Source organism: Myotis davidii, unplaced genomic scaffold (assembly GCF_000327345.1).
Source record: "Myotis davidii unplaced genomic scaffold, ASM32734v1 scaffold732, whole genome shotgun sequence".
Lineage (NCBI taxonomy): Eukaryota > Metazoa > Chordata > Mammalia > Chiroptera > Vespertilionidae > Myotis > Myotis davidii.
The window spans coordinates 79,022-94,169 of record NW_006284349.1 but is presented as its reverse complement, the minus strand read 5'-3'; the positions used below and the strand labels follow the sequence as shown (position 1 = coordinate 94,169).

Here is a 15,148-nt window from a genome sequence, read left to right as displayed (position 1 = left end):
TCAAACCTCAAATGATGAGGAAGTAAAAGCTGTGTTAGCCTATGCATTGGAAAGTTTCTTGAGAACATTTGTTGGAAGACTCTATGTAACTGATTATGGCTAGTTTTAGGCTTAAAATGCACCATGAATCAGGAATAACTTTGTTGTGGTCTGTACAATGCTATTGGGAGAATGCTTTGATTTATTAATCCAGTCTTCTCAGATATGATAACACAGTGAGACTATAGTTAGTGTCTCATGAGTCTTAGAAGGAAATCATGCATTGACAGAGGGCTTGGCTTTAGTCTTGGCAAAGAGGGGCTAGTGAAAATTTGACTCTACTCAGGGAGAAAACATACTAAAGATTCTAAAACCCTGAGCAGAGTATTGATAAGTCATTGTCCAAGAGAAATTATGAACACAGGACTTAACCATAATGCCACATGCACCTGAGACAAAACACAGAAGTAAGCTAGAGAGCTCTGAAATAAGCTTCCTAAAATATTCAAGCTAGTCCAGAAGACACCCTTCCGCAATGACGAAAACTGGATACTTGAAAAGACAAGCCACCAAGTAATAGAGCATTTCTACATGGCTAACCTCAACCAACTAGACAAACAAACACCAAACACAACTATGTCAAATGTCACAGCAAACAGGTTTTGCACATCAGAGTTCCTTCTCTAATGGAGGTTCTAACAGTAGTGCACAGATTTCATTCATTTTTCTATATACAGTATGAGGCAAATTGCATCTTTAAGGAATATGAACATCACAGTGAGGACAGCAAATAGATTCTGCTAAAGTATGTTCATATATTATCTTTCATTCTGATAAAGAGTACTAAAATGCACAATTTTTTTCAAATGTAGCTACAATACAAAGAAAGTTCTCATTATACAAGAGACATTTATATCAAGTTGTAGAGTTAAAAAGTATAAACTCTAATAATAACAAAGGAATTTCTAAACTTGAATTCTTAATTTGGGGGTCTAATATCAATAGTTAAGTAGAATATAAAATGCCAAAGTTTTTCACAGTGGTATTTTCAATGAAACCACCTATGAAGTTTTCAAAAAATACCAATACCAGGGCCTCTTGCCAGTATGCTAACCCAGAATCTCCTGGAAAACATGAGCTGGTGTATTTTTTAAGTGTCACTTATGATTCAGCTATAAACCCCTGGATGTGAACTATTGCTCTATTGTAATATCTGTAAGTCAGTGCTACTCAAAGCGTGATGTGTGGACTGATGCCATTAATGTTTGCTACCTGTCCATGAAAAGTACAGAAACTCAAAAGGCTTAAAGACTTTTAAACCAATTGACGGAATAATTTTATATCTGTTGAGCCTTTTAAAGTAATGTGGGTTTTTAGCCAAAACCGGTTTGGCTCAGTGGATAGAGCGTCGGCCTGCAGACTGAAGGGTCCCAGGTTCGATTCCGGTTAAGGGCATGTACCTGGGTTGCGGGCACATCCCCAGTGGGAGATGTGCAGGAGGCGGCTGGTCGATGTTTCTCTCTCATCAATGTTTCTAGCTCTCTATCTCTCTCCCTTCCTCTCCGTAAAAAATCAATAAAATATATTTAAAAAAAAAATAAAGTAAGGTGGGTTTTTAATTTGAACTTGTAGTTATGCGTTTTTATATTCATTTTTGTAGTAATTCATTCTATTCTACTTTATGAAATAAATTCCCAACAGACTGGAAATTAAGCTCTTCTTTAAATGTGTGTATTTATCTTTAAGGTGGTTTGCTTTAATTTTTCATCTTAATATGTCACTAAAAGAACTAGAAATCAGTGCATCTAAATTTAAAAAACCCAAATATGAATTTATGGTAGAAATGAACATTTTCTCAACAAAATGAAGAATACCCAAGTGATCTGGATAATTAAACAAGACATGGTTCTATACAATAGAAGTGTTTACTGAATTCTAGTTATGTACTGAACACTAAAGAGAATTCAACAACAGAATGAAACATAGAAACATAGTCTATATTTTAAGGATTCATGATAACATTGGTTATATTGTATAATATTTATTACCAGAACTGCAAAGAAAAAGCTAATTCCAAAATACCTATTTCTGTCAAACTAAAGGAGAAAAAATTTATATGACAGTACAAGTCAACCATGAAATACTTAATATTCTGTTTTTTCATGGAAAAATCAAGTAAATGCCAACATATATTAACACTTATAGTTAAAATTAGCAATGATCACAGATTTCAAACAATTTTAGGTAGAGAGATAAGAAATTAGGTTTCATAAAATGAGAAATTATAAGCAACAGGTGCCTAAAGATATTTTATACCAGAGGCCCGACGCACAAAATTCGTGCAAGAGTAGGCCTTCCTTCCTCCGGCTGCTGGCACCAGCTTCCCTCCCAGCCCCAGCTTCGTCCCGAAGCGAATTAGCATATTATGCTTTTATTTTTATAAATAGGACTTTTCTTCTTTGGGAAAGCAGAAATTAAACTCCACAAAGGTTAGTTTATGTAACATAAACATAATAAAAAAGCTTACAGAGTTCTTGTTAAATTAATGATAACAAAGTGAATTGGTAATTATTAACTTCAACACCCTTTCCATATTTTTAAGGATCTAAATATAGCTCGATTTATATTACAACTCTTAAAAACATCCTAGATACTGTTCAGTAAAGTATGAAGTAACTGTAATAACTTTACCTCTTTCTGTTGCAGTTCATTTCGATAACTGGTAGATTGGTGCTTTATTTGAAGCTCAGAAGCTTCATGCTTTTCTTCTAGATCAGAACAAAGTTTCTTTAGTCTTTCATTCTAGAAGCAAAGAAAAAAGTATTTTAACAAAGTGACTAAAAAGTAAAACGTTAGTAATAGTTATTTCACGGCATTATGAAAACAATGCTTTATACAAAAAAAAAGATGAAAAAAATAGATGTGACAGAATTCTGGTCTTTAAAATACGCATTTCATAGAAGTTATTAGTGAAATAAACATGTTTATAGAGATTATGCATAATTCTAAAGAAAAATTAAAAAATAAATCTCAGTTTGATTTTCTGCTAAAACCAAACCACTGATCAATGTTTACCCCATCTTTTTATACAGAGTATCTAGCATATAATAGGCAGTAAATGTCTGGTAGATGAATGAACTAGATTACATATTTAAACTTTTGTTTTCTCTCCAAACAGAAGAACTTTCTTAAAGAAATATTTTTTAAAAAGACTTCTGGCTGAAGTACAGATAGGAGGCCAAAGCCTTACATCACTTGTCTGCCTAAATCCCAGGGGCACCTCTAAAAATCCAATGTAAGAACTACTTGGTTTGAAAAACTACAGTTTGCGGCCGGAAAGGGTTGGGGGGAAGGAGGGAGTGGGGAGTTTTGTAATACTTTAAGCAATAAAACTTAAAAAAAAACAACTACAGTTTGAATTATACAAAATATTCTAAGTATAATTCAATGAATCTAGATATCACAGTCCTTTGTTTTAAGATATTGACACATACAAAAATATTAAATTTAATATACCTAAATATTAAATCTTGACCTGTTATCATTCTCTGAAATCTGAATGAATAAGTACATAATGGAGCAAGAGAAATGAACCCTAAAACTTTCTGCAAAAAGGAATTTACAAATTATTACAGATAATAATTTACTAAGACTTCTACTAATATATCTACAAACACAGTTTAACAATAATAACTGAGTCTGAGGAGCCTGATGGTGGAAAAGAAAGCTGCTGCTAGGAGGCGAAGACTTTTTCACTTTGAGGATGTCATCTGTCCTCTTCTTATATTCGAGGAATCCTATATAATAAAAGGCAAATATGCAAATTGTCCCCTCAACCAGCAGTTCGACCGGGAGTTCAACCAGGGGCTGGCCCCTTCTCCAGCTGGACCCCACCCATGCATGAATTCATGCACCGGGCCTCTAGTTTCTTATATTGACAGATGTGAAAATTATGACCCAGGGAGATTATGTGAATTCCCAGAGAACAATCAGTGGAGTAAATTAATGGAAAAATTAGAATATACACAAATCCTAGTTTGGGAGACTATCTCCAGAAATCTAACCAGACCTTGGTTATGTTGAAGAAATATTAGTAAGAAATAGGACCAATGGTCACACAACCACTTTCTATTCTATTGGCTGCTCTTACATGATTTTCTGTTAGCATGAAAAACACCAGACATAACTGAAGCAATACAGTATAGTGAAGTCAAAGCCGTGTCATAAAAATCCACTCCAGGCTTTTTCACAAACAATACATAAGACTACCTTTAACTCTGCTGAATAAGTAGAACTCAAAAACTTTAAATTTGGCCAATATCTAATTGGCTGTCTCTCCTCATCTCCCTAGCGGTGTGAATCAGAAAGGTTAGTAAAGCGCAGGAAGGACAGACTTCATGTGCTGACCCAGGAGCTGTCATGGGCTATTTCTATTATGTGGACTATGAAGCCGAGGGGGCTAGTCTGAAAGGAGAAAAGAATAAACACAAAAAAGAAGAGAGGAGCTATGACAGAGAGAGATTCCCAAGGACTCCAGTTCTGGTTGCAGATCCTTCTCAAAGACTGGCTACAATTTCTGCCCCTGGAATCCATGATACTCTTGTTCTGGAATTATTCCATTCTGCTTAATCCTAGTTATACCATCAAGGTCTACTGGAACCAATTTTAGCCTATGAGTTTCCTGTTTGAGTAGTCCTAACTATCAAAAAAGATTGAGGTTCATGCCCTGCTGGTTTTCTCAGTGGTTATAGAGCGTTGGCCCACTGACCCAAGTGTCACAGGTTCAACTGCTGGCACACACCTTGGTTGTAGGTTCCCTAGCCTGGTCAGGACGCCTGCAGGAGACAACCGATCAATGTGTCTCTCTCCCATCAATGCTCCTCTGTCTCTCTCTCCTCCTCCTCCCTCCCTTCCACTCTGTCTAGAAATCAAAGGAAAAAATATGCTCAGGTGAGGATTGAAAAAATAAATAAATAAATAACTGATTTTCATGACTTTTCTTTTTTTAGAGATCTTCCAAGAAAAGAGAAAAGACATTTATTTAACAGAATAAAACTCATTCTATCTTGCAAGTACCACAGGATACATTGGGCCCTTTTATAAGTCTAAGAATAATCATGGGATAATAATGATTGTGTTTTCCATATCTTGAAACATTTTGCTATTTTATCATCCTGACAAAATGATAAATTATCTTGTCATTATTCATCAATTATTCCCACGATGCTAAAAACAAATTAATTAATAAGAAAATGAAAGACTGGTGGAATCTTCTAAAAGAATGATGCAATAATGAAATAACCAGTTTTCTGACTGTGTTGCCCAATGTATTGCATCATCTTTTTAAAACGATAAAAACTATCTGGAGATCTCATCTTTGTAGCCTTTTTTTTTTTTTGCTTTCATTGAACACAGTTGAAAATTCAGAATTTTCATTTTTTAACAAAGAGGAGAAAACAAAAAATTTAAACAATTATTACACAATTAAGAAGATCAATGCAAAGAGATAGAAAAAAGCATTCTAGAGTCTAACAGTTATGGTGAAACTGAGTATAGAAGCAAAATCTCAGACAAATCTTCAAATAACAATATCCTCAGTAAATTTTCTCAAACTCAAGAACCAATGACTCAACAATACATCCCTAAGAATAAAAAGGAGCCCTGACTGGTTTGGCTCAGTGCATAGTGCGTCAGCATGTGGACTGAAAGGTCCCAGGTTCGATTCCAGTCAAGGGCATGTACCTAGGTCGTGGGCACATCCCCAGTGGGAGGTCTGCAGGAGGCAGCTGATCTGATTGATGTTTCTCTCTCATCGATGTTTCTAACTCTCTATCCCTCTCCCTTCCTCTCTGTGGAAAATCAATAAAATATATTTTTTTTAAAAAAAGGAGACATATGTAATACCCTTTGTAATACTTTAAGCAAAACAATTTTTAAAAAAGAATAAAAAGGAAATATAGTATTCTCATCAAGTTAGTCATTCAATAAGAAAATATTTTATTTCACAATGTTTTTTGACAAGAACTTGAACCATTCCCACTGTGCTAAATGGATATGTGACAGTATTCTTTCATTATGAACATTTGAACATTTACTTGGTATAGTTCATACAGGGGTAAATGCTGAAAGCAGATGACTGGGAGGAAACAGATAACTTAAAGATGAAAAAAATTCAAAGGATTGATCCTTTAAATTGGCATTAATAAATCTAAGAATAAAAATGTTTTGCAGCCGAAACCGGTTTGGCTCAGTGGATAGAGCGTCGGCCTGCGGACTGAAAGGTCCCAGGTGCGATTCCGGTCAAGGACATGAACCTAGGTTGCAGGCACATCCTCAGTAGGAGATGTGCAGGAGGCAGCTGATTGATGTTTCTCTCATCGATGTTTCTAACTCTCTATCTCTCTCCCCTCTCTGTAAAAATCAATAAAATATATTTTTTAAAAAATAAAAATAAATAAATAAAATGTTTTGCAATTATAGAGCAAAGATGACAAGCAAAATCATGAACCATCAGAGTTTTCAAAAGTATTGGGTTTAGTGACACAAATAAAGAAACAGAACTTAAATAAATAAGCTAATATCTATTAGAAATATAAGTGAATCTAGAATCAGTATTTACAAGATAAGATATAATCCAGTTCATGCATAAGAATTAATAAGCAGTAAATTGCATTCAAAGAACATTGCCTATTTTGAGTATATGTTTTTAAAACCAGAAACATATAGAACAGAATTTTGGATTTGCTATATAAGCTCTTAATAAAATTTTTCACTATGACTTCATTCTTACTTCTGTAAATTACTTATAAAATGATTTAATATTTAAAAAATTAAAAGAGCCCATTGGATCCAGATGGCAAATGTAATAACTATTTTTCTTGGTATAGAGGGTTAAATTTGCTTAGATTGGTTGCTATTACTTGCAACTAAAGAAACCCAGCTAATTCAGTCACCGTCAAATACTAACATCTGTACAGAGTCTAATTTCCTCTGGAAAACACACTGAACTCTGTCTAAACTAAAACTTTATACTGTAAGTTCCCTGATGGCTTCAATCATATCTTCACCTTATTCTTTCATTGCACAGTCACATAAGGATTTAGGGTGTGAAATGTTTATGTGCTGACATAAGGCAAGAATCATGTACATTTAAAATCACCTTAGAAAACAAAGCCCCTGGGAAGCCCAATAGTGTGTTTTCCTCTAGTACTTGAGTAGCTCACATTACTTTGAATAAGCACCAAAAGAGGAAGTAGGTTTTCATTTGGGGATGTGTCATACTAAAAATATGTATTTCTAAACACTAGAATCATATTTGCCATGTAGCCCAATGGTAACACTATGAGAGATTAGACCTGAGATCAAAGAGGGGATGGAAGGTTTCTTTCTATCTCCCTTCTCAAGCTCTATAACAGAGCAGACATTCGTTAAGCTCATTAACCCTATTTACTGTTTCTCCCAAAAATGTACACTGGTAAATTTACCATAATTAATGCTAGTATACACAATGCCATATACTTTTTCTGGTGGTCTGTACTAAAGGAACTACAGGAACAATTTCCTATCTCAGTCTTACAAAAAAGAAGAAATTAAGTTCACCTGTCACAAAAGCATCTACTTACTAAGTAATTACAGAAAACGTCTCTAACGTGTCACCAACCTGCCCTTTTCTATGGAGGCAAAATATCACTGTAATTCCTCTTGAGAGGTCTTCTGTTTGCAAATTCCGCAATCTCATCTTGGTAATCTCGACCAAAACTCAAAAATGCTTGCTGTAAGTAAATTTTTTCAAATTCAATTTTCTCTTTTTATGAGCTTAACAGACAGGAAAACATGCTTGTTATAGTCTCTAAGAATGACTTTTCCTAAAATATGATTGTGTTCCCTCACTGCTCTTATTTTTGGACTAAATCACTGAATGTCTCATACTTTATAACAGATCTCACTTTAAATCCTTTCATGTTCTTTGTGGCTTTCCTTTGAACCCTTTCCAAGTTTTCCTCATCCCTATTAAGTATGCATAACGTCCAGAGTTAGACACCACAAGGCACTAACTAGTAATGAGAAAGATGATAAAAGTAATTTGCTATACCTATATTATTAATTTTTCTGTATACAAACATTACACTTAAGTGTGCAATTTAATTTAGCACAGTCAGAACACAGTAAATCCTTGACAATGATAAATTGTTACCATTATTATTTCGATATTTAGCAGTCTTCCTACTCCCAGCATAGAGAAGCAGAGATGGAAATATTACATAGCAAAGTGCAGTAACATATGTAGTCTTCATCTAAAGGAAGTTGATAATGCTTTAAAAAACTTAAAGAGCAAGAGACAAAAAGTGGCAAGTATGGCAAGCAGTGTATTAAAAAGAGAGGACCAAAATAAAGCATGAATAACTTTCATGACTTTGAAAAAGAAAAATCTAAAGTTCAACAGTAGTCTTTAATTTTCCTTACCTCTGATCTTAAGATTGCATGAATGGCTTCAATTTCCTCTCTCCTAGAATTAGGTAATTCTGCTATAAAAGAAACAGCACATTCTGAATATACGATCAACACCATATAAACTAATAAACAGGCATTGTAAGGGAAATATACTGCACTGAGCTTTAAACAATGGTATGCTGATCCTAGAATCTATTCAGAAGATAAATATTACTTGATCTTATCACTACTTCCTACTGCTACAAGTGTTCTTTACTGTCAGAGAAGTCATTCTTTTTCTTTTTTTTAAAATATATTTTATTGAGTTTTCACAGAGAGGAAAGGAAAGAGAGAGAGAGTTAGAAACATCGATGAGAGAGAAACATCGACCAGCTGCCTCCTGCACATCTCCTACGGGGGATGTGCCCGAAACCCAGGTACATGCCCTTGACCGGAATCGAACCTGGGACCTTTCAGTCCGCAGGCCGACGCTCTATCCACTGAGCCAAACCGCTCTATCCACTGAGCCAAACCGGTTTCGGCAGAGAAGTCATTCTTTTTGCCTATTTTATACACCCTAGGGCAGGGATGGGCAAACTTTTTGACTCGAGGACCACAATGGGTTCTTAAACTGGACCGGAGGGCTGGAACAAAAGCATGGATGGAGTGTTTGTGTGAACTAATATAAATTCAAAGTAAACATCATTACATAAAAGGGTACGGTCTTTTTTTTTTTTTTTAGTTTTATTCATTTCAAACGGGCCAGATCTGGCCCGCGGGCCGTAGTTTGCCCACGGCTGCCCTAGGGTATCCTCCTTTAATCCTTAGAAGTGTTCATTAAAGTTTGGAAAATTAAGTTTTACAAATGAAATCTCTGTGTTTAGATGAAATTTATGCAACTGGGTTTTAAGGCCTTATTTCTAACTTCTGCTCCCACTACTATCAAATAATTAATGACCTAGAAACAAAGAATGAAAATATGCTATAAGAACACTTATTTCAAATAACACAGACACAATTTATTTACAATAGGAATAGCTCAGCCAAGCTAGTGTTGCTCAGTGGTTGAGCCTTGATCCTTGGTTGGAACCCTGTCAGGGCACAGGACTGGGTTATGGGCTCGATCCCCAGTAGGGGGCTTGCAGGAGGCAACTGATTGATGATTCTCTCTCTTCATTGATGTTTCTATCTCTATCTCCCTCTCCCTTCCTCTCTCTGAAATAAATTAAAAATAATTTTTGTCTAATAGGAATAGCTTAGTCTAGGTTCACACACTTTCATATACCAGTAAGAAAAGAATCAGAGGCCAGTAGTGGCAAAGCACCATTCATGCGACCAGAAAATTATCATGCACTGTTAGGTTTTTTCCTACGTACTAGTATTTTTCATTACTCACAGCACTTTAATACTATAAAAATAAGTTCTCTGAATTACAGTTTAAATTGGAAGAAAATACAAGTGGTGTACAATAAAAGTGACAAACCCACTCTTCTTGTTTTGAAAATCACCAGGTGCAGTTGCTTCTGTGGTTGTTTATACATCTTGTTTAAAACTCTGACAGGACTGTCTAATTGCTAGTCAGAAGAGAACAAATTATAATCTAATCTGTTTAGGAAGGTAATTATAGACCAGCAATTGTTCCAGAGAGGGATAAAACAAAGTTACCTCTCCCCCCAAGCGCACCCCCCAAAAAAATCTTGGCCTTTTTAGGAATAAAGGGGAGATGTAATACAGACAAAAAATTATTCCTCACAGAGGGAAAACAAAAACAATAGCTACCGTTTAGTAATGCTTACTATTCTCTAGGCACAGTGCTAAGTGTTTTATACTCATGACATCATTTAATCCTCCCAACCTCATGATAGATATCATTATCCCTATTTAACAAATAAGGAACTCTGCCTTTTAGAGATTAAATACTTAATAATTTGCCAAAGAGCCCACAATTTTTAATATATGGAAGGAGAATTTCAACCCATGTTTGACTTAATATCCCAAGCTCCTAACCTTGAATAAATCAGTACAGTGTTTGCTTGGTAGAATAGCAACTTTCTGATATTGTAAACATGGATGATTTTCAAGCTGTACCAACAGTACTATTTGAGAACTATTATCTTGTTCACCGCTGACACAGGATACACACTCAATAAATACTTGTTGCATGAATCAATGAACTGGACTCTGACCTGATCTTTAAATGATTTATAAAACCAGTGATTAGGTGTTAAGCAAGTCCTATTTTAATACAAAGGAAAACAAAAGCACTAAGCAACTTTGAAGATTTTTAATCACTGAGCAAAATTTTTACTGAGCATCCACTATGTACCCGGGAAGATGCCACATAAGGAAAAATAAAATACAGTCCTCACCCTGGGCACCAAGGGAAGAGATAAATGATAACTCAACATGGTGAGTGCGGTCAGAGACCCACAAAGTTCTGCTAGAACATAGATCGCCTGCAATCAATCTAACCTGCCATGGAGTGAGAAGAGTTCCACCTAGCCCCTGACATGTGAGCGGGGTCACACAAGAAAAATTGTCTCCCATGCAGAGGCTTGAAGTTGTGTAGGTACACAAAGTTCCATGTGGCATTGCTCTGGATGCAAGCACATATGCGTATGTGTATGTGTATGTGCATTATGTTTGGCAAGTGGAAGAGAGGGGGCGGGAACAAGAGGTAAGACTGGAAAAGGTAGGTTGAACGCAGATAGGATAGGTTTCTGGTCTCCCAAAATTAAGAGGTTTGGATTTTATCAAGGAAGTCAGGGTCAAGAGATTTTAAAGCACATTTGTTTTAGAAGAGTAACTGGCAACTCAATAGAAAGTAGAGTGGAACGGGGAGAAATGGATGACAGGGTGGGAACGATAATGGGGTATGAACTAAAGAAATAGGAGTAATTAAGGAAAGGACAGATAAAAGTAACAATTCTGGCACAGGATGACCAAGATTGGTGACCAATTGGGAGATGAAAAAGAGGCAAAGCAAAGATGACAAACATTTCTATTCTAGGAGACTGGTGGATGGTGAAACCAGTAAGACTGAGACTATAGGAACACGTCTGGTGGGAAGAACAAAATTAATTCCACCTTAAACCTGCAGGACACCCAGGTTGGGGTACGCATATTTTCTGGTTTAGGGTCAAAGAAATGGCCAGCTGTTTTCCCCTGTGTGGTATACAATAGTCCCTCCCCGCGTCAGGGGCCCTTCCCTGCCTCTGACAGACCTCCCTGGCCCTCTCCTCACCCCGATTCCCAACCGGCCCCAGGGATACCCCAAGCAGTAAAATGGATTTCGGGAGCGCACCAATTTTCCTCCCCTCTAAACGCACCCACAGAAATTCTAAATTTAAGTACTGTCTTTTTGTCAAACTCACTTTCCTTCAGCCAAGTACACATGAAGGCTCAGTCCAAACAGGATTTTAGAAATCAACCCCGAGTGCTAAGTGTACTAATGCACAAAAAGTAAAGCTGCCAAAGCAACTGCTCTCGCCCTAGGCCCGAGGCAGACCCAGGTCAGGACTCCAGAACCCTTCTGAGCCCGCCCCTCGCGGGGCGGTGACACCTCTTCCCCGTTCCTGGTGGCTGCTCTCCACCCTCTCCACACCTCCGCAAATAGTCTTTTCAATAAACCCATTTAGAATGGCCCTAAAAAAAAAGAAAGAAAAAAAGAAAGAACTCTTCTGATCTAAATACTACTTGTTGAAAGAAGTATCAAGAAATCAAAATAATAAGTAACCATCGAACAACACGCAACTCTGAGTCGCTGTTCACAGTTAAACCAAAAAGAGGACTTAAAAAACAAGTGAAGGTGGCTAAGGATACCCCCCTCAAGCACAGAACATCTCCCTTGTTCCACCGGGCGATTGGGCAGAAAAACACATAAAAAACATATAAAATAACGAACGGGAAAAACATAGCTGTGTTTCACTAGCAATATATTCAAACCGGATAGGGTGAGCGATACTAAGCACTTCGTGAGTGACTGCCATTGTTAACATAAATCAAAGGGAATAAAAGTGACTGTGTGTCATACACACATCATTTAAAAAAAAACAAAAAACCGTCAGATCAAGGAAAAGTAGCCAAAATCAGTTCCGCCCCCAAGTTCAGGACAAAGCGAGCGGTGGGCGTGGACGAACCAAACAAAAATAAAACGCCTTCACGCAGGAGCAGCGCCGCTCCGCCCGGAGGAATCCCGACATTTACGGGGCGGAGAACCCGACCTCCCCCCGGGCGCCAGCGGCCTTTCCTCCGGGAAACCCGGGTCCGAGGAGGCGAAGGGAGCGCCGAGCGCAAAGATGCGGGGTGACCTCCCCGGCGACCCGTCCGCGTCCCCGGACAGAGGGAGGTGGGGACCGAGCGCACGCTCCCGGGGCCCAGAAGGCCCTCCCCTCGCCCCAGCTGGTACCTTCCACTTCCTCCGCGCCCTCCATCAGCATGTCCTTCGTAAAGTTTGAAATCTGGCCCGTGAGGGAAGCCAGGCTGCCCCCGACCTGACCCAGCGACTGGCCCAAGCCGGAGCCGAGGCCCCCCAACCAGGACGACATCGTCGCGGGTTAGAGAACGACCCGATCCGCTCCGCTCCGCTCTGGGAAAGCGCGTTCAGCGCCGTCCGACGACCCCTCCGCCGAACGTCCTCGAGCGGCTGCCTTCGCTCCAAAATCACCCTCAGGACGCGATGACACCGGGCGGGGTTCCTAGGCAACGCGGGTTTCGGGGCTCCCACCAAAGTCCCGTTCCGCATAGAAACGCGGAGCCCGGCCTGGGCCTTTTCCGGGGGCCCGCCTCCGGTCACACGGTCACCCCCGCGGGGCCTCGGCTCATCCCCGCGACTTCCCGCCGTTCAGCTGGGCCTCCTCTTCCTCTGCTTCAATGACTCGCCCCAGTTCTGTGAGCAACTCCTGCCAACTCGACGCCGGCCGCCATGACAGCCACTCGCAACGCGGCAACGGACCATAGAGAGGTGCCGCGGAGGCCTAGAAGGGCCCTGCGGAGCCGGCGGACGTGTCCTTAGCGCAAGGGAGCGTGGGATCGCGGAAGACCCAGCGAGGTCGACTGGGGCCGCTGCCCCCAGCGGAGCGCGAGGTCGCGCTCCAGGTCGCGCGGCGGCGGGGCCCTCGGGGCTGTCGGCGGGCGAAGGTTGTGTGTCAGGCAGAGCCCGCCCTCGCTGGGTGCGCCCCGAGGCCGACGTGGCCCGAACCCCGTGGGCTTAGTGTTGGTGGAACCTGAGTGTTTTGATTCTGACGCCCGCGAAGGCAGTGGTGCCAGGAGACTGGCGGGTCGCTCCACCGCGCGGGAAGAGGCTTCACACAGCTTATCACCGGTTACGTGTAGGTTGTTAAACAGCCTGTCAAGGGGCGGGGAGAGGGACTACAGCCCCAACCGGTTTGGCTCAGTGTATATATAGAGCGTCGGCCTGCGGACTGAAGGGTCCCAGGTTCGATTCCGGTCAAGGGCATGTACCTTGGTTGCGGGCACATCCCCAGTGGGGGGTGTGCAGGAGGCAGCTGATCGATGCTTCTCTCTCATCGATGTTTCTAACTCTCTATTCCTCTCTGTAAAAAAATATTTTAAAAAAAAGAGGGGCTACAAATAGCAGATTGCACTATTTGTGGATGGAACACAGCGATGCCTCCACCCGTGGGAATCTGAGGGCACCAGGCAAGCTCTCCCTGAAATCGGGATGGTTTTAAAGGAACACTTGCATCTTGTTCTGGAAGTGTTTGTTAAACGTTTGCCCACGGGTTAGAGGTGCAGACCCTGGGGCTGACTGCTTGGGTCTTTCACTTGTTAGCTTGCATGACCTTGAGTAAGGCTGCTTCGTGCATCTGTTTCTCATTGTAAAATGACCTCCCTTCTTAGCTCAGTAGCGTTTCAGTTAGTTTCCTTGGGTTGTCTAGGCATACAATCATTTCAGCAAATGCTAATTTGGCATCATCCTTTCCAGTATTTACGGATATTAAACCTGTAATAACATGTTGACAGTAATGGAGATTTGCTTAAAGGTCATTGGAGTGATGGGGCTAACAGCTTTGGGAAGGCTGGACTCAAAATCAGAGAAGCTGGCCCCTCCCCCGTGGTTCAGAGGTTGAGCCTGGACCCATGAACCAGGAGGTTGGGTTCAATTCCCAGTCAGGGCACATGCCAGGTTTCAGCAATCCCCCAAGTAGGGGACATGCAGGAGGTAGGCAGCCGGTTGATGATTCTCTCATTGATGTTTCTGTCTCTCTCTTCCTCACCTTCCTCTCTGAAATCAGTTTTAAAAAAGGAAAAAAAAAAGAGGCTGAAGGCGAAGTGAACAGCTAAGATGTTACTGCACATGATAGTAACTGGACCAGAACTGGCTGAGAAAGACAAAAAGGGTATAAATGGGAGAGATTCCAATATTAGCCACTATAGTTGATGATGTGAATTAACAACTAAATATGATATTAAGGTTTCAAACCTGAACTATAGTCATCTGATAGTGATGAAAATAATGGCATAAAATTAACAGGAAGAAAAACACAATGCACAAGTGGGTAGTGGGAGTCTTGACTAAAATTATAATCTGAAATTGGTTAAACAATATCTTTAGTGTTGAGATCCAAGATGGCGGCATAGGTTAACACCGGAGATCACTGCCTCGAACAACCAATTCAGATTACACCTAAAAGACGGAACAGACATCATCCAGAACCACAGGAAGGCTGGCTGAGTGGAAATTCTACAACTAGGAGGAAAGAGAATATCATACCCA

The 15,148-nt window shown here is 39.8% G+C and overlaps 1 protein-coding gene across 3 annotated transcripts in view; it reads right to left on the bottom strand.

Moving 5' to 3' along the window:
• TRIP11 (thyroid hormone receptor interactor 11) overlaps positions 1-13,750 on the bottom strand; it is a 41,637-nt gene extending 27,887 nt beyond the window's left edge. Inside the window, exons 1-3 of one of the 3 annotated variants that reach the window (XM_015571357.1) lie at positions 12,818-13,750; positions 8,443-8,504; positions 2,671-2,781 (exon numbers count right to left, since the gene is read on the bottom strand). In XM_015571357.1, the coding sequence (XP_015426843.1) occupies positions 2,671-2,781; positions 8,443-8,504; positions 12,818-12,956 (312 nt within the window). In that variant the 5' untranslated portion in view covers positions 12,957-13,750. Of the gene's footprint in view, positions 1-2,670; positions 2,782-7,639; positions 7,752-8,442; positions 8,507-12,817 lie in introns of those variants that run through there. The other 2 variants (XM_015571359.1, XM_015571361.1) reach the window with 2 other exon arrangements.
• Between the last annotated feature and the right edge of the window lie 1,398 nt (positions 13,751-15,148).